General features: G+C 69.5%; 2 protein-coding genes across 4 annotated transcripts; both read right to left on the bottom strand.

The window, feature by feature from the left end:
* Window positions 1-213: 213 nt before the first annotated feature.
* On the bottom strand, window positions 214-13,811 carry MAP7D1 (MAP7 domain containing 1). 3 transcript variants are annotated; one of them, XM_027443914.3, is made up of 18 exons: window positions 13,657-13,811; window positions 7,499-8,167; window positions 7,309-7,377; window positions 6,491-6,654; window positions 6,150-6,264; window positions 4,715-4,825; window positions 3,185-3,307; window positions 2,877-3,019; window positions 2,619-2,752; window positions 2,284-2,534; window positions 2,027-2,201; window positions 1,788-1,947; window positions 1,334-1,438; window positions 1,151-1,204; window positions 1,016-1,073; window positions 756-873; window positions 484-683; window positions 214-395 (listed from the first exon to the last, which is right to left on the bottom strand). In XM_027443914.3, the coding sequence occupies exons 1-18, from the start codon at window positions 13,715-13,717 to the stop codon at window positions 385-387; spliced, it is 2,721 nt and encodes a 906-aa protein (XP_027299715.3). In that variant the 5' UTR covers window positions 13,718-13,811; the 3' UTR covers window positions 214-384. The 3 variants fall into 3 exon arrangements, with proteins under 3 accessions (XP_027299715.3, XP_071883501.1, XP_071883502.1); XM_072027400.1 differs by lacking the exon at window positions 13,657-13,811 and adding an exon at window positions 11,643-11,787; XM_072027401.1 differs by lacking the exon at window positions 4,715-4,825.
* Window positions 13,812-16,903: 3,092 nt separating this feature from the next.
* On the bottom strand, window positions 16,904-20,820 carry LOC101792137 (uncharacterized). The gene is made up of 14 exons (XM_027443820.3): window positions 20,504-20,820; window positions 20,278-20,438; window positions 20,041-20,200; window positions 19,679-19,849; window positions 19,509-19,600; window positions 19,263-19,420; window positions 19,077-19,180; window positions 18,770-18,994; window positions 18,567-18,652; window positions 18,325-18,461; window positions 18,151-18,240; window positions 17,798-18,006; window positions 17,483-17,689; window positions 16,904-17,408 (listed from the first exon to the last, which is right to left on the bottom strand). The coding sequence occupies exons 1-14, from the start codon at window positions 20,747-20,749 to the stop codon at window positions 17,121-17,123; spliced, it is 2,334 nt and encodes a 777-aa protein (XP_027299621.1). The 5' UTR covers window positions 20,750-20,820; the 3' UTR covers window positions 16,904-17,120.
* Window positions 20,821-21,347: the final 527 nt, after the last annotated feature.

Raw genomic sequence — 21,347 nt, 5'->3', positions numbered from 1 at the left:
CACATCCTTTGTACCCAGCGAGTTAAATAACTACATTATTACACCACACGTCCAGGGGGGGTTGGGGGGTGGAGGAGGAGGAGGAGGCGGCTCACGGCAGGCTGCTGGGGTGAGGGTGTCAGTCTGATAAGGTGCATGTTTAAAAAAAAAAATAAAATAAAATAATAAAATGAAATAAAAACGAGAACCGAGAGAGAAACCAGGAGGCCCCGGTGCGGGCAGGGGGCCTGGCGCCGCCCGGGCTCCTCGTGGCGGGGCCGGGTGTGGGCGGCGGGCGGAGGGGAGCAGCGCGGTGTTTGTTCTGACAACAGCTACAGGGCTGCGGGGGGCCGCTGGTGGCACGTGCGAGGTGGCCCCGCGGGGACATCAGCCATGGCCGGGCCCTCAGAGCACTTCTGTGGGGATGAGGAGAGAAAGAAGCACTGTTAGAGCTGGGGCGGCTGCAATGGCGTCGCCCCCCACGCAGCCCCCCGCGTCTCTCACCTGTGACCTGGGGGGGTTTGACCACGGCTTGCTTGAGGAAGGGCTCCTTGTCGCCGAAGGGGATGATGCTGCCGGGGCTGCTGCTGTGGTGGGAGAGCTCCAGCAGCTCCGGGGAGCCCTCGGTGCCGGAGAAGCCGTTCTCGTGCTTGCCGGGCTGCACACCGTTCACCACAGGCGCCGCCACCTCCTTGGTCGGGGAGCTTTGGGGTGGGAATTTGGGTTTGAGCCGGGCTCCCTGCGTTCCTCGCCCCGCTGCCCGCCCCTGTGCTCACCTCGGCTGCAGCCCCTCGCCCGAGGGGCCCTTCAGCGTCCCCGGCGTCCCCGTGCTCGGCGTCTCCGTCTCAGGGAGCTCCTCGGCCTTGGGCATTGGCCCCGCTCGCTTCTCACGGCCTGGGGACATGAGGAGAGCCCCAAATCAGCCCCCCGAGGCACGGGGCATGGCGAGGCAGAGAGCAGGATGGCTCTGGGGACCCCGGACACCTCAGGGTGCTGCGGGTGCTGTCCCCAGCCCTGCAGAAGGGGCTGCGTGTACCTGTGACATCCTCCTGCTCAGCTGCCTTCCCGTTCATGATCTTCTTGTCCTCCTTCTTCTGCAGGGAGAGGAGAGCCGTGAGGGGCAGCGGCGGGGAGGGAAGGGGGCTGCGGACCCCACAGGGTGGGCACCCACCTTGGCATCTCCCGCGTCCGATTTGCGTGTCCTCTTCATGATCTCCTCCAGGCGCTGCGGGGCAGATGGGAGCTCACACATAGCCCTTACCAGGGGGATCTGCCCCAAATTTTGGGCAGGACCCCTTGCCTGGGGACCCACCCCATCAAGTGCCACGTGCTCAGGGGAGCCCCCAGCCCTCACCTTCTTCCTCTCCAGCCGCTCCTGCTCCTCACGCTGGAAATGTTTCTCCCGCTCCTGGCGCTGCCGCTCGGCCTCTTCGCGTGCCCTCGCCTCGGCCTCTTCCCTCTGGGGCACATTTGGGGCGGATGGGGTGGGGACAGTGGGGACAGGCTGAGCAGGGGGCTCTGCAGCACCCTGTCCCGTGTCCCCCGGGATGTGCTCCCCACACGCCACCCCCTGCCCCGGGCATGGCAGGGCTGGGCTGCTCCACGCTCCTGCATCCCGCTGTGGGGGGAACACAAGAAACCCTCCCTGCCTCCATCCTCATCCTGCCTCCATCCTCATCCTGCCTTCATCCTCTGGTCCTGCCTTCACCCTACAGTCCTGCCTTCATCCCCCAGCCCTACCTTCACCCCCCACCCCACCTCTCCCTCCCCATTCCCTCCTCTCCCCCCCACACCCCCCCACCCCAGACCTGTCTCTGCAGCCTCTCGGCCTCCTCCTTCTCAGCCCGAGCCCTCTCCTGAGCCTCGCGCTCCTCCTGCAGCCGCCGCTCCTCCTCCCGCTGCCGCGCCAGGGCCTCCCTGCGGCTCTGCTCCTCCGCCGCCCGCTGCGCCCGCTCCTCCTGCAGCCGCCTGTGGGGAAGGGGACCCTCAGCGGGGTTTTTTTTGGGGGGGTACCGGGGTGACAAAGCCGGGGGGGGGGGATGCCCACCTCTCCTGCTCCTCCTGCTCCCGACGTTCCCGTTCCTCCCGCTCCCGCTGCTCGCGGGCCTGGCGCCGCTTCTCCGCCAGCAGCCGGGCGGCCTCCTCCCGGTCCGTGGTGCCGGCCGGGGGTCTGCTGGGGGGGGTGACCACAGCGGGGCTGGGGGCTGCGGGGGCTGTGGGGGCTGTGGGGTGCACACAGAGTGAGTACTGCTCCTGTTCTCCTTAGCCCCGCTGCCCCCATGGCCGCCCCCCGTCCGTACCCACCTGCTGGGGGCTCTGCGGGCACCCTGGGGGGGTCAGAGGGGGCCGAGCCCCTCTCCTCCTCCTTCTTCTCTCGTGCTTTCACCTGGCCCTCCTGCTCACCCCGCTCGTCTCGGGCTTTGGCACGCACCTTGGGGGACGAATGGGCACTGCGGGGCAGGGGCGGCTTGTGGGGGGAGCCGAGGGCCGGGCTGGGGGACGCCGGGCGGCCTTTGGGGGTGGCGGGGGACGAGGGACGGTTCTTGGGGCCAGGGCTGCAAACGGAGAGAGAAATATGGGGGGGTTAGCGGGGTTGGGGCAGCCCCCCGAGGCATAGGGTGGGGGTTTTGGGGCCCTACCTGCTGTCCCCTGCGGGCAGGAGCCGGGGCTGTGCCGCGGGCAGCGACTGCCGCTTCTTGAGGCTGCGCTCGCGGGACAAGGCGCTGCGCTCCTTGGCGTTCTCCCGCTCCTTCTCCTTCTTCTCCTTCTTCTTCTGCTCCGCCCAGGGAGAGACAGCGGCAGAGTTTGGCACGGCCGGGAGCCGAGCCGTGCCCCGGGGCCGTCCCAGCACAGCCAGCACAGCACCCAAGGGTGTCCCCGCGGGAGGTGACACTCACAGGCGAGGACTCGGTGCGGCGGCGCGGCGTCACGTCGGGGCTGCCGGCGGGGCCCTTCCGCCGCTCCCAGCAGCGGTGCTGCAGGCGGTGGTTGTGGCAGGGGCTGAGGGGGCTGGCGGAGGCCGAGCGGGGGCACACGGGCACTGGGGGGGTGTCAGAGCAGCAGTGCCATCAGAGCACAGGCGGCACAGCTCCGGCACCACCAGCTCCTGGTGGCTGCGGGCTCCTTCCTCGCAGCGCCGTGGTGGAGAGGTCCCAGCCCCCTGCCCCCTGCCCCGTGTGGTTCTGTGCCCCCCCCATGCTCTCACCCTGCTCCTTGCCATTCCCAGCCAGCGTCACGGCGCTCCGGCTGCGCGCGAGGAAGGACAGGGTGGGCGTCATCAGCCGGTCCACGATGCTGCTCTCCCAGGGGCTGAGCTGCAAGCTGCGGTCTGAGAAGGGACAGGAGCCCTCAGTGCTCCCCAGAGCCCCCCGGCACCACCCTGGACCCCTCTCCTTCAGCCCCACAGCTGCCAAGCCCAAACCTCAGCTGCAACGGGGTTGTCCTGGCACGGACAACCACGGCACTGCACGGGCACACGTGCTGGTGGGTGACCAGGCACCCGTGGGACGGCACTGCGGCAGGACGGCGACGTTATCCCCGTGCCCCATCCCGAGATGCACCCGCAGCGAGCATCTCGAGCAGCGTTGGGGCCAGCTCTGCTCCTCACCGCCCTTTCCACCAGTCCCCGACGCTGGCACGCACCCTCCTCATGCACCCTGTCCCGGTGAGACCGACACCAAGCCCTCGGCGCAGGGCTGCTGCAGGGCACTGCACCGTGCCCTTGCCCCAAAGGAGACGCGCTGAAGCTGCCGGGCGTGCCACAGGAGCCAGGCCAGGCTCGCAGCACCCGAGGAACTGTGGCCTGCAGCCACGCTGCTGGCTCAGCTGGGCATGGGGACGCTGCCAGCTGCCCTCCGGTGCCTGCTGCTGGCACCCAGCGCCCCACGGCCACGTGGATAGCACCCGCAGGGACCGGGACCCTGTGCTCCTCTCCATCAGGATCCCTGGCAAAGGCAGGGAGCAGCGCCTTGCTGCCAGGAGGGGAGAAAACAGAGAGGATGGAGCAATGGTGGGGACCCAGCACCGTGCCCAGCACCAGCACAGGGCACAAGGTGAAGCCGACAGCCCCGGGGGTGCCTCCCCCGGCTGAGCCCCAGCGCGGGGGCCGTCGGGAGCCGCCTGCATCAGCTGCTCCAGCTATTTATACCCGGCGGTGCGCGCCCATCTCCAGGCAACACAGAAACACAACAGCAGCCCCGGCGCTGGACGCAGCCCCATAGCACGGCCAGCAGCCCCGGGCAGCTCGCCCAGGCCACGACGACCTCACGGCACCCTGCACGGCGCTGCACCCACGGTGCCCTGACTCCAGGATGGGCATCACGGTGGGCACCGGCCCCGAGCAAGCTCTGGTGGTGGGCAGCCTCGTGCTGCAGCCGCCTCTGCACCCATCGGACACAGCTCGCACAGCACAAGCTGCCGTGGGGCAGGGAGCAAAAAGGCTCCCTGATCCCAATCCCAGTCCCTATCCCAGTGCCACCACCCAGTGCTTCTCCTCCTCCTCCTCCCGGCCGGCTCTGCCATGCCCCGTGGCTGGGCAAGGAGCCACCGGCCAGCTCCAACCTCCTCCTGCAAGAGAAAACAGCGAACGGCTTCTCCTCTCCGCGGGCACCGTGCGGCACGGCGGGGTCGGGGGGGCGTGGGTGGGGGCTGCCTGCCTATGGGGGGGGGTCCCTGACGTGGGGCGGGGGCCGGGCTGTGCCCCCCTGCGCTGCGGGCACACGCAAAGGGCTCTTACTTCTACTGGGAGAGTTCCAGAGGGTGGCGGAGGATTTGGAGAGCCGCTTGTTGATTATAGAGTCGACGTGTTTGGGGAGGTTTACGGCGGACACCGAGCACCGGCTCGCACCTGGAGGAGGGAAAAGACACAAGGGCATTAAGGTCGGGGGGGGGGTGTGTGAGGGCTGGGCTGGGGTCCCCCCGCATGCAGCATGCACTGACGTGGGGCCGTGGGGCTGCGGAGGGGCAGGGGGCAGGAGGAGGACGTGGTACGGAGAGGCTGGGACCGGGGGCGACGTTGTCCAGGCACCGGCATCGCGAGCTCCGCTCATGCTGGACTCATGCAGGGATCTTCGGGGACCGCAGCAGCTCCTGGCCCTGCTGCTTTGGGGTCCCCACAACTTGGGCTGGACCTCGAAATCTGCCAGCCAAGGGCAGCAGGACTAGACAGGCACGGGACGACTCTCACACCGGCTCCTGTTCTCCGTGGCAGCACCAGGACAGTGCTGGGGGACAGCAACGCCTCGGCAGGGTGCCGGGACCCCTCTGCCCTGAGCGGGCAGACAGAGAGCCCGCTGCTGGAGGAGGCAGCAGCCAGCTCAAACCACAGCGCTGGGGGCAGCACTGGCCGTGTGCCCCCCACGGGAGGTGGCAGGGGGACCCGGAGGGCGTCCCCTTGCCAAACCCTGCCAGGCACCGCGCGGCGAGGGGGAGAGATCTGCTCCCGAGTGTGCCACGAGCCACACAGCGCCTGTACAAACCACGTCTGCACACCCAACACCTCTACTCAGCCTCACCAGGCAGCACCACGCACCTGAAACCGGCACACGCAGCCCGGCCAGGCACTGCCGGCACTGCTGCAGCCACCCCGTGGCACGAGGGGAGCAGCCAGGGCTCGGGGACGCAACGCTCCCCACCACGCTGTTGGCCGTAGCCCTGTCCACTGAAGGTCCACCGGGACCTCTGCCCGCAGAGCCGTGGTGCCAGCACCACGAGGGAGGTGTCCCCGAGGAGAGGAGCCCGCTGTGGGGCACGGCACGGCCGCACAGAGCCCTGCTCGCCCCCATGTTGGGGCCAAACGCTGCCCCCACACAGCAGGGGCAATAAAAGGACTCAAATCCCAACGAGTTGGCGACGTCCCTGCACAGCTCCACAACCTCACCCTGGCTTCCAGAGCCACACAACGCCCCACGGCCACCCCACGGCCACCCCGCAGGACGCAGACTGCAGGAGGGAGGACGCAGCCTCCGGTCCCAGCCAGCCTTTAGGGCACGGTGCCACGAAGAAACGGGAAGAGCCGAGGGGTCCCAGCGGGCCCCGGCACAGCGCAGGGTGCCGACGCAGCAGCAAAGCAGCACTTTGGGTTTGGTGGCACCCATCCTGCTCACCTGAGCACCGCCGAGCTGTCACCCAGAGCCCTGGGGGCCCCGCTGCGCGCCCAGCCCCGCACTCACCGTCCTTGTGCGCCGAGGAGCCGTGGTGCAGGGCCCCAGCCCACGACCACCGCTGCTGCCGGATCTCTGCCCACGTCTTCTTGGCCGAGCGCTGGATGGCCGCCTCGTAGCGCTCCTGCCAGGGGAGAGGGATGGGTTCAGGATGGGATCGGGCACGGGAATGCCCTGAGAGCCCCAACCTGGGGCTGTCACAGCCACGGGGACACTCGGAGAGAGAAGGGGCAGCGGCACCCGCCCTGGCTGAGGCACCCGTGTGTGCCCGAGGAGCCCAGGATGGGCCGACAGAACCCCGAGGGGGCTGCACATCCCCGCTGTGCCAGCCCCCAGCCCCCCGGTCCCACCTTGTTCTTCTCCAGCTTCTGCCTCTGGCGCTCCTCCAGCACGGCGCGGCGCTTCTCCGCCTTCAGCCGCTGCTCCTCCAGCCGCTTGCGGCGATCCTCCAGCTGCTTCTCCCGCAGCAGCTTGGCCTTCTCCTCCTTCTCCAGCCACAGCACCCGCTTGGCAGCTGCAGGGGGGAGCCCGGGCAAGGGGGTCGCACCCTCGCACAGCCCCCCAGTGGGACGCAGCTCCCCGGGGACCCGGAGAGCCCCGGTACCACGGTGGGGCCGCGTGGCGGTGGCCGCGGCACGGGGCCGAGCGGCTCCCCGGGTGCATGGGGTCGGCAGCATCGTGGCGTGGCGAGGCGAGGGAGGAGTTTGGGCAAGGACAAAAGGGAGCCCGGGAGCCCGCCGAACCGCTCGGGGGAAACAATGGGGGAATGAGGGTGGAAAGAGCGCGGGGAGCGGGGGGCCCCACGGGCGGCGCGGGGGCTCCACCGCCCCGAGCTGCTGCCTGAACGCGGGATGGGGCCGGGCTCCCACGCAGCCGGGGGCACCCACACCAAACTGGGGGGCACTGGGGAGCCCCGAGGTCATCCGGGGTGCAGGGCGATGCAGTGGGGTCACCCGTGTGGTGCTGGGGGGGGGCAGACCCGCAGGCACGGCTGCTTCTGCCCTGCGGGCTCAGCCTGCTAATAGCAGCTAATGGGATTGCCAGCGAGCCGGTCAAGCTCCTTAGCTGCCCCGCCTGCCCCTTTCCCATCCACTTTCCCTCCCAGCTCCCTCCCCGTGGGGCTCCCAGCACCCCAAATCCACCAGCCCCCCGCTCCCCTGCTGCTCACCCAGGTACTTGGCCCGCTCCTCGCGCCGCTCCTTGGCCTGCTTGTGCCTCGCCTGCGCCTTCTGGGCGTCTGCAGCGGGGAGAAATGCTCAGAAAAACGGGGAGAAACAGCACCCGTACCCGCACCCCGCTCCCCCACGAGCCACGGAGCAGCACCCATGGGTGCCAGGGTCCCCATAGGGCTCACCCACCTTGCTTGGGTCTGGGGCTGGCGGCAGAAGCCGGCGATGCTGCAGCTGGGGACGAGCGGTCACCCTTGGGGGGCACATCTTTTGGGGGTCCTGCCGCGCTGCCCGGGGGGCTTTTGGCATCGGGGGGGGCCCCTTTGCTGGCGGTGGGGTCCTGGGGGGTGCTCCCGGGGGGCAGCGTCTCTGCCGGGCAGGGGGCAGCAGGGACGGGGGGCGGCTGGCTGGCGGCGGGGGGCGATGCCTCTGCTTTGGGGTGCCCCACAACGGGGGGCCGGGGAGGGCTGGGGGGGGGCTGCTCGCACCAGGGGGGGACGCTCTCCGCTGAAGGGGCCATGGTGGGAGGGATGGGGGAATCGGGCTGTCCTGATGGAGAGGTGGCTGTGGGGACGGGGAGGTCACGCTGTGGGGTGCTGCTCTCCATGGAGGGGGGGACGGCGGGGGGGACGGGCTGTCCTGGGGGGGGGACAGCAGGAGGGACAGGCGGGATGCTCGTTTTGGAAGGGGTGACGGCCGGAGGGATGGGTGATGGGGGCTGTCCTGGGGGGGTGACGGCTGGAGGGAGGGGTCGGTCGTGCTGTGGGGGGGGGCTGTCTCCATGCAGGGTGCCCCCGGGCGAGGGGGGCTGCACGGCGAGGGGCAGCACGCTGTCTCCCATCGGGGACGGTGTCTTCCCTGCAACACACACAGCGCAGAGGCAATCAATCCACGGGGGGTGTCAGAGCACCCCCATCCCCATGAGACCCCCCCACGCCCCCCCACACCCCCCCACATCCCCCACACCGGGTGCCAGGCGCACAAAGCCCAGCGCCAGCGGCCGGGGCTCCGCCAGGCACCATGGCCACAAAGCCGCCCTTCTTCCCCCGGCAGCTGCTGCCCCACGGCGGGCACCCAAGGGTGGGTTGGGGACTCGGGGGCACCCCGGAGGATGCGGGGCCGCTTCTGCTGGTGCGGCCGGAGGCAGGATGGGCGCGGGCCCCTCGTCCTGACGTCAGTTCTGCTGCCCGTGTCCCCCAGCGCCGCGGCGCGCTGCGGCCGTGGCCCGCGCACAAGCATGAACTCATGCCCCAGGAATGCACACGAGGCCGCCGCAAGAAAACAACCCCCTCCCCGCGCAACAATCCCCACGCCGTGGCTGCTCCGTGCACCCCAGGGTGTCCCCTGCACCCCCCCAAAAAATAGAAGCAGCGCCCTCAGCACGGAGCGCTCGGGGAAGGGGTCCCGTCCTCTGCAGCCCTGCTGCAGGTCCTCGTGCAGGGGGTGCTGGTGGCTCTGGGCAGCTGTGGGGTGTGCTGTGGGGCCACCCATGGGTGCTGTATGGCCGCGGTTATCAGCACCCCCATGCAGCCCATCAGGAAATGCACCCCTGGGGATCGCAGCCCCGATCCCCAAGCAGCAGGAGGGGTCGCTGCGTCTCCCCAGGAGTGGCACCCCTGTCCCCGCCGGCTGCACGGGGACCCGGTGAGCCAAGGAGCTGCCTTGGGACGCGGCTCTCACCCCGGGGTGCTGTCAGGCAGGGAGCTCGGCCGTGTTTGCAGAGCTCTCTGCAATCTTCGGAGACGGGCAAAGTATGGGCTGTGCAAACACCGCCCGGCGCCGCTCCTCCGCACCGCGGCCAAACCATCCCAGGGGACAGCCCCGGGCTGCGCGGGGAGGCACCGCCAGGAACCCCTCCACCCATGGGCGCACGGCTCCCAGCACCCACTCCGGGGGCTCTGCAGCTTGTGGGGAGCTCCGGGCGCTCCCCGGATGGGCTCAGGCTGCGTTGGCCACCCCACGGCAGGACACGGCCAGCCCCAGCCCTCCCGCAGCCTTTCCGGGTATTTTGTGCCGCAGGAAGCCGGCCCCATCCCTTGGCCCGATCCTGCACATCCCACATCCCGCAGGACAGCCCCGAGGCAGGCTCCAACACCCGTTCCCAACACCACCCAGCCCACGGGGCCACCACCACTTGAGCCGAAGCCTCAGGGCCGTGCTGACACCTCGCAACAGATGCAAATACTTCCCCGAGCCCCCGAGGTGCGCCCAGCCTGTGCCGGGGAGGTGCCACCCTGCCACCCATCACCGCGGGGCACCGAGCCACCAGCACGGCCCAGGGGAAGGATTCTTCCCACCCCGCTGCCCGCAGGGATGGTGGCACCCACGGCCAGGGCATGGCCAAAAACCCCGGGAGCTGCAGCCCAAGCGGGGCCAGCCCTGAGCCATCTGTCCCTGTCGCTGCTCCGGCGCGGCAGCTGCCCTGAAACCCAACGCTGCCGGCGCCCAGGCGGGCGGGGGCCCCTCTGCCCCAGCCTGGGGCATTCCAGAGGGGATTAGCTCCCGGCCCCCAGACACGGCTCCCCTGAAGCCCCCAGCCCGGGCAGCACTGGAGGGGGACGTGGGACGGTGCTGTGCCCAGAGGAGAGGGATCAAAGCAGGCTGTGGGGCTGGGAAAGGTGCTGGGCACCCGGCGAGGTGCTGCACCCCGATGCCAGGAGCACCACGGGGAAAGAGCTGCGGTGCCAGGAGCCCGTCCTGGCTCTGGACACCAGGCATCGCGGTGCCATCGAGCGCCACCAGCCCCTCCGGCACGTGGCTGGGGATGCTCAGCCAGGCAGAGGCAATTTCCCGGTGCTGTGAAGCGAGAGCACATCGAGGCCCGGGGGCGGCTCTCGGAAGGAGAGGATCCCACAACGGGAGGGCAGGGGCAGGGGAGGGCAGCCCGGAGAGCCTTAACCTCAGATCCCCCCGCTGTGCCCTATCCCCACCTACCCGCTCCGTGGCACAGCCGGGCCCACCGTGGCATCCCCAAGCTGTCCCCAGTTTGGGCAGCTCTGGGGACGTTGGATGGGGCTGATCCTGACCCCATAAGGGGAGGTGGGCACAGCGGGGGCCTGCCCATGGCTGCTGCAGCACCACCCCAATGAGGATGGGGTCCCAGTGCCTGAACAACAGCCCCTGGCCACCTTTGCCAGTGCCACCCCAGGGCACAAATCCCTGCACAGGGACAAGACCCCGATGCCAACCCCAGCCCTGGAGCCACCGATGGCTCCCTGGAGCCTGCAGCCTGGTGGGGACACACGCACACCCTCAGCCCTTCCTCGTGCTGCCCGTCTCCAGCTGCCTCCCCCACCTGGATGGCAGCACCACCAGCACCAGGAGGGGGGAGGATGCGCCCCCAGGACCACTCCTCGCCCCCAGGACCACTCTTCGCCCCCAGCAGGTCCCAGCATGGCACGGAATGGGGAGGCAGCAGCAGCCCCAGGGGCTGGGATTGCTTTGTGGGTGCTGGCATCCAGCAGGGACAAAGCCACCGGAGCCCCGTGGGGCGCACGGGGTTGCTCAGAGCCCCGGTGCTGCCCCCGTCCCTCCCCACCTCCCTGCGACTCACAGGAACCTCAGAGGCATGCCCTGCCCGGACCCACCCAGCTCCAGGGGATTTGCCCGTGCTGCAGCATCCCTCACACCTGATGGGGCAGGGACAGTGAGTAAGCATCCCCAGCACGTCCCCAGCATGTCCCCAGCACGTCCCCAGCATGTCCTGGCCACCCAGGCGGGCGCAGCGCTGACGCACGCCCTCATCCCCATCTCCTGTGGGTGCCTGGTGGCACCCCGGCAGCAGCACACATCGGGGACACGCTGTGCTCCTTAGGGAGGGTCCCAGGAGCCACCCCACAAACTGCAGGGGCAGCAGCAGGGCTGACCTGCTCCTGGGGGTCAGCACAGCGAGGGGGGGACAGGGTGTGCAGGGACACCACGGCCCGGCGGTGACGCGCCGAGAGCGACAAGGGGAACTTGGGAGCTGGGATCTCGTGGCCAGAGCGGGGCCAGAACCCAGGGGGGGGTTTCCAGGGTTTAAAATACCCGCAGAGGAAAGCAGAACGCGCCCGAGCTGCTCCCGGGCGCCGCCACCCCGGTGATAAAACTTTCCACTTGGCCACGGTCACGGCGAGGGGCCTGGGCACCTGCCTGCCATCCGTCTGCTGCCCTCGTCCTTGGGGTGCCCCACACCACTGCCACCCCATGCCCTGCTCCTGCAATCCTGCCCGCGAGCATCACACTGGGAAATCGCAGAGCCGGCTCGGAGGCAGGGCCCTGCTCCCATCGGGTTCAGGCTCGGCACCTCCGAAAAATAAATCCTGAGCCTCGTAAGGTGGCTGCGGGCACCTACCGGGGGCTGGGGCGCTGCAGGATCCGGCTCCGTGCCGCTGCCACTCCGTCCCCGTCCCCGCAGGGAGCTCTGCGAGCTGGTTATTTTGGACATGGCACCACGGGACCGTCCCAGCGCCTCGTCACGTTGCCCTGACGCTTTCCCAGCAGCGGCTCCGGAGCCGGGCGAGCGCTCGCGGCGCTGCCTTCCCCCAAACGCAGGCGCTGGCGGGCGACCAGCTCGCCCTGCACCCTCCCTGCGCTCCCTGCCAGGGGGAGGAAGGGCTGGAGAAACCGAGGCAGGCCCAAAGAAGCACCAAACCCTGCCTGCTCCGTGCCCCGTGCCCTGCTCCTGGCCGTGCCAGCTCGCCATGGGGCTGCAGCCCCCGTGCGCCCCTCTGCTGGATCCTCTGCGCCCCCCAAGGGAGCCCCTGCGCTCGCTGGAGGCCAGGACGAGGCAAACCCCGCAGGTTTGGGGCCTCCAAGCTGCGTTATTTTGGGATACACGCAGCGCCGTGGGCTTCCTGCCCCTTTGGGTCACCCACGCCAGGCTGGGGGGCACTTTGCAACCAGCAGCTGCACAGGAGGATCCGTGCGCACGAGGGGCCCAAAAACCTCGTCCCCAAACACCCCAAGCTCAGTCCATCCTCCACCAACCTCCACGGGGGCAAGAGCCTCTGCTCAGGGGGGGTCAGGGAGCGTCCCCCTTCCCCACGCAGACCGGGGATGGCACGGAGAGGGAAGGAGATGCTCGGCTGCGCCGCGAGCAAGGGGAGGCAGAGGAGGGAGAGGAGGGAGAGGAGGCAGACAAGATGTCTGCAGCGCCCTGTGACGCTCGCTCTCCGCAGCCAGCTCGCTCAAGAGCCTGGGATAAACGGCGAGAGGCAATTTGGGTGCTGGTGGGGAGGCAGCCAGCTCGTCCTGCCCTCCTCCGAAAGCACCCGGGCGGCCCAGGCCGATGAATCACGGCGGCGGCGCGGCCCTCCCACTCGGGCTGCGGCGGGCACCGGGGGCCGAGGGGGAGGGGAGCCGCCTCTCCTCTTCCTCCATCAGTGGGAAGCGGCCCGGCCACAAAGCCCTTGCTTAGTCACAGCCCCTCTCCGGCGCACACCGACCCCACCAGGGCCAAAGAGCATTTGGCCGGAGCCCCTGCAAGAAAGGAGCCAAAACAAAGCGGCGCCCTGACACCCGGCCCCGCTGCCCTTTCCCATTTCGGAGAGGTCCGGAGAGGTTCAGCTCCCTCCCCGGGGCACCCACGGAGGCAGGAGGGCACCGTCCCCATCGTCCCCATCGTCCCCATCATCACCTCCCCGCCGGGCACCGCTCTCCTCGCCCACGCCCCGGCCAAGGTGCCGGCACGCGGCGGCGAGCGCGGCACGAGTGGGGTGTGGGGAGCCGGGGGCCACCCCCGCCACAGCACCCGCACCCATCGACAGCTCCCCGGGGAGGGCATCGGGGTGCCCCGTGGGTGCCGGGGTGAGGAGGGGGAGCTCGGTGGCAGCACGGCCCCGGGGAGGTCTCGTCAAGGGCAGGCTCCATCTCGCCGCAGCGCCGCGCCGCAGCCGTGGGGCCGGGGGGCTGCGCGTCTCCTTCCCACCGCCAAAATGGAGGGACGGGCCCGCGCCGCCAGGCTTTGTCCTCACCAGTAGATCCCCCGGCCCCAAATGTCTCCAAGAATCCCCTTTTCCCGTCCGTGGGGTCCCCCCTCCCTCTCCAAGGACCCCGCCACCGCCCCAGGCCCCGACGCATCCCCGCTGGGCTCCGGCATCCGCCGCGCCGAGGGCCGCATCCGGGACCCTCACCCAAGAGCGGGGCAACCCCTGCGGCTCTTTGGGGCTCCCTCACCCCCATCCCCACATCCTGCCCCCCTCCCTCCCTCCCTGCCCTCTTCCCCAAGTAGCGGGGGCCGGTTCCTGCACCCTCACCCCCCACACACATCTCCAGCTCCACCGCCCTGCTCCTGGGTGCCCCCTCCCCAAAACCCCAACCCCAACCCCAAGGGGCCCGATCCGGTGCCGGTTTCCCCGGAGCCTTACCGGGGGCTGTTTGGGGTTGGGGTTGGGGCTGCGGCTCCCGCCCGGCGCTGCTCCTCTCCATGGCGTGGCGGGGAGGCGCAGAGGGTTGGCCGAGCCGTGCTGAGCCGTGCCGCGCCGCCTCGCTCCCCCCAGCACGGTGGGGGAGGACGCTCCCAGCTCCCCGCCCCGGTCCCGGGCCTCCGGTGGGGTTGGGGAACCGGGCAGCCCAGGGGGGATTCGCCCACCGACCCCGCTCTGTGCCCCCCAGGCAGATCCCTCAGCCCGCCTGCATCCTTGGTTCTTTTCTCCCAAATTCTGGGGTTCGCTCCCACCGGTGTTTGGCGATGCTCCGGCCACCCGCGGGACCCTCTGCACCCCAAAACGTCGTGGCCAGCACCACCTGGGTCAGCTCTCCGGTCACCCCAAAAGGACACGGGGTTCCCATCGCAGAGCCACAGCTCTTTGTGGGGTCCCCCCTGCTGTTCCCCCCACCCCCACCCCGCTCGTCTGCCTCCAGCACCCCGGGATTGGGGGCTTCAGCCCCATGTATCCCACCCCTACCCCAATATGGGGCAGGTCACGGCGGGACCCCCCCTTCCCGAGAGGGTCAGAGCCCCCCAGCTCGGCCCCTGCCCCATGCAGCAGCCGGCAGAGCTCGTGCACCCCAAAAATTGGGCACTGGGGATCCCCAAGATAGAGGGCAGAGCTTGTGCACCCCAAAACACATTCAATAGGGGATCACCAGGAAAGGGGGCAGAGCTCGTGCACCCCAAAACAGGGGCACTGGGGCTCTCCAGGAGAGGAGACGGATCTCATGCACCCCAAAATATGGGCACTGGGGCTCTCCGGGAAAGGGGGCAGAGCTCGTGCACCCCAAAACACAGGCACTGGGGATCCCCAGGATAGATGGCAGAGCTCGTGCACCCCAAAATACAGACACAGGGGCTCCCCAGGAAATGGGGCAGAGCTCATGCACCCCAATATATGGGCACTGGGGATCCCCAGGAGAGGGGGCAGAGCTCGTGCACCCCAGAAGCAGCGGGGCAGCAGGGACCTTGCTGAGCAGGAGCTGTGATGATGCAGGATTCGGGTTCGTGCAGGCAGCGCCTGTTTTGGGGATGATGTCAGCAGCGGGCCAGGAGATCCCCTGCCATCCCTCCTCCTCCTCCTCCCCTCCCTGGCAAACAGGTTTCCCCAAATCCCAGCCCTGCTCTCCGGAAATGCATTCCTCTGACTCAGGGAGCGGGGCAGGAGGGGGGCTGGATAAATTTGGGGGAGCACGAGGGGCACATGGGGACACCCAGCTCCGAGCACCCTTGGGATCAGGGCGCAGGGAGACCTCGGCAACCTCCAGCAGGGACAAGGTGACCCCGCTCTGTGCCACCTCCGACGTGGCCACGCGCCCCAAAACCACCCCAAAACCACCCCAAAACGCCCCAGGGCTTTGTGCTGCGGGCTCCTGGCCGGGTCAGAGCTGTGGTTTCCCCGAAACTGCTGGCAGCAGACTCCCCACCGGGGGAATGCTGCGTGGCCAAGCCTGGCTCCGGGAGCCGCAGGGCCCTCCGGGGACGGGATGGGACGGGATGGGACGGGATGGGAGCACGCAGCCCAGGAGCACATCCAGGTGAACCCACATCCAGGTGAACCCACAACCAGAGGTGAAACCAGGACGGGGAAGGGGAACGGCCCCGCTCCGAGCACAGCCGAGCCCCCCAGCACGGTGCACAAGGGACCCAGGGAGCGGGGCCAGGGCCACCCCACATCCTACACCAACAGCCCCTAACCCCTTTTCCTGGTGGAGCCACAGCCCTGCACGTCCCAGGGGGGAACAGGCAGGGACGGTGCTCCGTGCCCAGCACCCCAAAACCAGCCCGGAGCGGGGGCACGGCGAGGAGGGGGCCACCACAGAGGTTCAGGCCCTGGTGTGGTGCTGGGTTTGTCCCCCCCCCCCCATTCCCATGGGTGCAGCCGCCCTGCCCGAGCTGATGGAAAAATCAATGAGCTCATCACGAGCGCACTGCACAGCCCCAAATCCAACCCCAAATCCCAAATCCAACCCCAAAGCCAACCCCAAAACCAACCGTGCACCCCAGGTGCTTGGCAGAGGGGGCAATGCCCCCCGCCCGCTCCCCAGGGCTGGTTTGGGGAGGGGGCTGCCCCCCAGTTTGTCCCCTCTCAGCCCCAGCCCCCCCCCCACGCCCCGATCCCGAGCGGCTCAGCCTGCGGGGAAGCCGGGGGGGCGCTGAGCTCCCCTCAGATCGAAGGGTTATTAATTAAGGTAATTAGAGCTGCTGCGTGGCCGCTGCCCTGCCAGCGCGTGCGTGGGCGCTGCGGGAGGCTGGGGGCAAGCGGGGAGGGGAGGGGGGCAAATAAATCCCTGCCGAGGGGGGGAACATCACCGGGCTGCACGGATGCCCCATCCCAACCCTCCTGCCCCCTCTGCCCCACACCCCAAGACTTTGCCCCCTCCCCAGGCTGCTCCCACCCCGTGCTGTGGCCACGAGGGCTGATCTGAGCCCCCGGCCCCAAAAAACCTCCCTGCTGACCCCCCCTCCATTTATAGGGCTGGAACCCCAGGGTGAGGGTCTGGCCCCCCGAGCTGCTCGCTATGGGGTCGGCGCTGCAGCCAGCCCCAAAGCCGGTGCCCCGTGGGGGCAGGTGATAAATGGGCCAGCGCCGGGCTGAGCCCTGCCCTGCCCTGCCCCAGCTCTGTAATTATCCCGGGCAGCATCTGTAATTAGTGCCCTGATGTAATGGTGCCGGTGCCGGGCAGCCTCACGCGCTCCCCACCAGCCCCACCTCGTCCTCCAGCCCCACAGCTCCAGGGCTGAGGGGGTCCCCATCCTATAAAACCACCCCTACGAGAGCCCAAATCCCCCCCTGGACCCTGTTTTAGGGGAGGGGGCACGGCTGCAGCCCCGCACCCTGCCCGTGCCCTGTGGCTGCCCGGTCCCACGTGCGCCCCGGCCCTATTTATTTATAGCTGCCCGGAGCCGCCTGGGTGAGCTCCAGCACATTCCCTGCGCCCAGGGGGGGAGCAGGGGGGGGGAATTTCTCCCCCCAACTCGGGGGGGCAGGGCTGGATCCGTCCCCAGGAGCACTCAGCAGGATGCGGGCAGCACGGCGGGGACGGAGAGGCAGCGGTGGGAACGGCCAAGCCCTGTGGTGGCTCTGACCCCACAGCAGCTCGGGGCAGTCAGGGGGGGCTCTGAACTTTGGGGAGGGTGATTTTGGGGGTGGCAGCACCATGCAGCACCGGGCAGCGAGCCATCCTGAGCCGACACAGCCTCCTGGAGTGGTGCTGGGCACTTTATTGTAAGCGCGCTGCGCTCCCGGTGTCCAAGCAGCCTCCTCCTTCCCCCTGCTCCCCGTGCCCAGACCCCATCCCAAAGCCCAGAACCCATCCCAATGCCCAGACCCCATCCCTCTCCGTGCCCAGACCCCATCCCCATGCCCGGGACCCATCCCCGTGCCCCTTCCCACCCCTAACACTCGCTCAGCGGCCGCGCGGCCCCGCTGGCGCTGAACCGTGCGCTCAGCACCTCCGAGGGTGCCCGCGTCCGCTGGCCCGGCTGCTGCCCGCCGGCAAAAAGGGTGAAGGTGCCGGGTTCCAGCTGCCAGTGCTGCGTCCATACAGCACGCTGGGCAGCCAGCACCTCGAAGGACAGCTTGGTCGCCCGGCCAGCCGGCACGGCCACGCGGCGGAAAGCCACCAGCTGCCAGCGGGGCACCGGCACCGAGGGCTGCTCCCAGCGCAGGTAGAGCTGCACCACCTGTAGGGACAGGGAGGGGGGTCAGGAGAGGGGACCCCAACCCTATCCGTGCCTTTTAGGGCTGCCACGCTCACCTCCTCGCCGTCCCGCTGCCCCGTGTTCTCCAGCACCACGGACACGGAGAGGTTGGCGCAGACGGGCAGCAGCAGGGGGCTCAGCACCAGGTCCCGGTACTGGAAGGTGGTGTAGGACAGCCCGTACCCAAAGGGGTAGAGCGGGGCCTCCTGCCCGTAGTAGCGGTACGTCCGCCCCTCCATGGTGTAATTCTCCATGGGGGGCACCTGCGGGAAGCGGGGGGCATCGGGTGAAGGCTGGAGGGGGCACCCCACAGCCCCCCCCTCGCCCCAGGACCACTGAGGGGTGCGGGGCGCTGCTCGCCCTGCCCTTACCTGGTGCATGCCCGCTGGCCACGTGGCCGGCAGCCTGCCGGCGGGGTTGGCCCCCTGCTCGCCCAGCAGGACCTTGGTGATGGCCAGCCCGGTGGCCTGGGCGGGGAAGAAGCAGGCCAGGATGGCCCCCACACCATCGTGCCCCTGCGCCCAGCTCACGTTCAGGGGCCCCGCGTTGAAGAGCAGCAGGATGAGGGGGCGCCCGGCGGCTGCGGGGACGCGGGGTGTCACCACCAGCCCCGTGCCACGTCAGCTCCACGGGATGGGGCACGCGTGGGACCCGGCTGCATGGTGCTGGGTCCTTTTTTCTTGTCCTGCCCCTTGGACAGCCACCAGCCCCCGCAGAGCCCCACCTGCCCGCACGGCGTCCTGCAGCAGCTCCAGCTGGTGGCCTGGCAGCTCCAAATCCCTCCGGTCCTTCGCCTCCGTCTCCACGTCTATCCCTGTGCCAGGAGTCAAGGGAAATCCCCTTACACCCCGTGTGCCCCCCCCAGGGGCTGCGCCCGTGCCCTCTGCTCCCCCTTTACCTGTCCCCAGGCACACCAGCACCACGTCGGCTCCCCGCACCACCTCCTCCACCTCTGCCCGTGAGTACCGCTGGCACCGCGGCTGCTGGCACCCCGCTGCAAAGCTGACGTTGGCCGGCAGCATCTGCAGCCCCCTCCTGCACCAGGGGACAGCGGGGTCAAGGGACAGCAGGGACAGTTCCCCCCGTGACCCCAAGAAAGGGCAGAGCCGTCCCGGGGGGTGTCCAGCAGCGCGGGCTCACCGGGGCGTGTAGATGTGCCGCGGCTCCGGCACCGGCGCGTAGTCCCCAAAAAGCACCCGGGGATTATCCGCGAAGGGGCCCACCACCTGCGGGGGCCACAGCGGGTGAGGATGGGCACCCACAGCCCCCGGCCACGCAGTCCGGGGCTCCCCAAAAAACGGGGACGGTGGGGGGGGCACGGAGCTGGCAGCCCCGGATCTCACCGCCAGGCGCTTGCCGGGGAGGTCGCGGGCGCGCAGGGGCAGGGTGCCCCGCTGGTTCTTCAGCAGCACAAAGCTCTTGACAGCAGCTTCCAGAGAAAGGTTGCGGTGCTCGGGGCTCTGCACCACGCTGAGGTCCAGGGAGCTGTAAGGGTTCATGGCTGGGGGGTCAAACTCCCCCAGCCGCAGCCGCGTGTAGAAGAGGGGCCGCACCCTGGCGCGCAGCGTCTGCAAGGTGCCAAAACCTCAGCCCCGCTCTCGGCACGGGGCAGCTGGAACCCACAGCAGTCCCCAGCTCCCTCCCGCTGACCTCCAGCGTGATGTTGCCCGCGGCCAGGGCCTGGGGGATGTGCATGAAGACGTTGTTCCTCATCCCGTAAGACAGCTCCAGGTTGCAGCCGGCGTTCACCGACGCTGCCGCGCCGCAGGGAAGGGAGATCGGCGGTCAGGGCTGCGAGGAGCCCGGGGCCCCCCTGCCCGTCCCCAATTTGCTCACCGATGGCCGTCTCCAGGAAGGTGCGGGTGTAGTGGTGCCCCAGCATGATGAGCTCCACGGCCCCCTCGTCGCTCACCACGTAGCCCTCGAAGCCCCACTCGCCCCGCAGGATGTCCGTCAGCAGCTTCTTGTTGGCGCAGGCGGGAACGCCGTTGATCCTGATGGGGAAAACACCAACGGGGCACCCGGGGTGGGGCACACACCTCCCCGTGCAGCCCCCCCCGAGCCCCACAGCACGCTCCGTACCTGTTGTAGCTGCACATGAAGCTGTAGGACCCGGCGCGCACGCACGCCTGGAACTGGGGCAGGAAGGTGGTGCGCCAGTCCCGCTCCAGCACCTGCGGCGCAGACGGGGTCAGCACCCACGGGTGGGGGGCCGCCCGCCATCCATCCCGTGCCCCCCCTGCCGCCCTCACCTTGGCATCGAAGCTGAGCCTGGAGACAGGGATGTTCTCGGGGCCCCCGTGCACGCTGAAGTGCTTGCAGCCGGCGCTGGCCTTGATGTAGCGCGGGTGCCGACCCTGCAGCCCCTGCACGAAGCTCACCGCCAGCTCCCCGCTCAGGAACGGGTCCTCCCCGTAGGTTTCCTGGCCGAGGGGCGAAGCGAGGGCCGGGTCACCTCTGTCCCCTCCGTGTTTCCCCCTGGGGACCCTTCCCCAGCCTCCCCACCCTCACACCCAGCACCCGCGGAGCTGCTGCGGCACGGCCCTGGGTGCCCAAATCCTGCCCCCCACCCCCCTCCCCCGGAGCTCATCACCCCCTCTGCCCACCCCGGCACCTGGTTCCTGCCCCACAGCGGGTGCCTCATGATGTTGAGCACGGGGCTGAAGCAGCTGAGCCCCGTGTGGTCGTCGTAGCGGCCGGTGGCAGCGAAGTGGTTGTGCTTGGCGCGCACCTCGGTGGCCGTGGCGTTGGCCACCCGGTACACGAGCTCGGGGCTGCGGGCAGAGCACAAGGGGGGGGTCAGGACACATCAGCAAGCTGGGCCCCCATCCCCTATTAGGTTCCTAGTTACCTGAAAGCAGCGGCCAGCCCCAGGGCTTGGGGGAAAGCCGTGGCCCACCCGGGCGCCTCCGCGTCGCCCCGCAGGCACTCGGTGTTCCAGTTGTAGGGCGCGATGCCCAGGCGCGGGATGGGGGGCGCGGGGCCGTTCCCCAGAGCTCCCCCCCTGGCTACCTGCGGGCCAGAGGGGCTGAGCGAGGGCTGGGGGCCGTACCCAAAGCCCCCCGCCGTGCCCTCACCTGCAGCACCATCTCAGCGGGGCTCAGCCGGCCCAGCAGATCCTCGAGGCGGCGGTGCCAGGGCAGCGTTGGGTCTCGGAAAGGGAAGGGCTGAGCCTCGCTGGGCTCGGGGCCCAGCACCACGCACAGCAGCACCACGGCAGCTCCGAGCCCTGCTAACGCCACCCTGGGACGTGCCGGGATGGGACGAAGCAGGGAGGGAGCCCCCGGGGATGAGGTTTGGGGGGCTGCGGCTCGCTGCGCCATGGCTTTCGGCTCGCTGCGGGCGCACGGGTGCAGCCCCGTTCCGGTGCTCCCGGCCCCTGGCAGGGCGGAGCGAGAGGCTGCCGGCCCTGCAGCAGGAGCAGAGCAGGGTCAGGGGCTCTGGGAGAGGTTGGGAAGGGGACGGGGAGAGCCACGCGCGTGGGATCCCCCCCAAAAGGGACCCTGTGCAAACAGACCCACCCCATCCCTGAACTGAGCCAGGCAGCGCTGTCCGAGGGGGTGCGATTTAGGGGCTGTGTGATTTAGGGGCTCTGTCTCAGGGTGGGAGCGGGGCTGCCAGCCCCAGGACGGCACCCAAGGAGCACGAGGGGCGCTGGGTGCAGGCGCTCAGCCCCACTGCGGGCACGGCCCCGTGCTCGGGGGCACCGCTCGCCCCAGTTCTGCTCCTGTCCCCAGCTGCCAGGCCTGGGTGCTCCCAGCAGGGCCATCGCGGGAAGCAGCTGTGCTCTGGGGGGCAGAAATATTGGGAAGCCCCCGAACGACACCGCTGGTGCTGCCGGGTCCCTCTTGGCCAAGGAAATAGGGTGGCAGCCCCTGGTTCACATAAAAATCAGGGAATGTGTACATGGGGGAAACCAGA

Source organism: Anas platyrhynchos, chromosome 24 (genome assembly GCF_047663525.1).
Source record: "Anas platyrhynchos isolate ZD024472 breed Pekin duck chromosome 24, IASCAAS_PekinDuck_T2T, whole genome shotgun sequence".
Taxonomy (NCBI): domain Eukaryota; kingdom Metazoa; phylum Chordata; class Aves; order Anseriformes; family Anatidae; genus Anas; species Anas platyrhynchos.
This window is presented reverse-complemented; position numbering and strand designations above follow the sequence as displayed.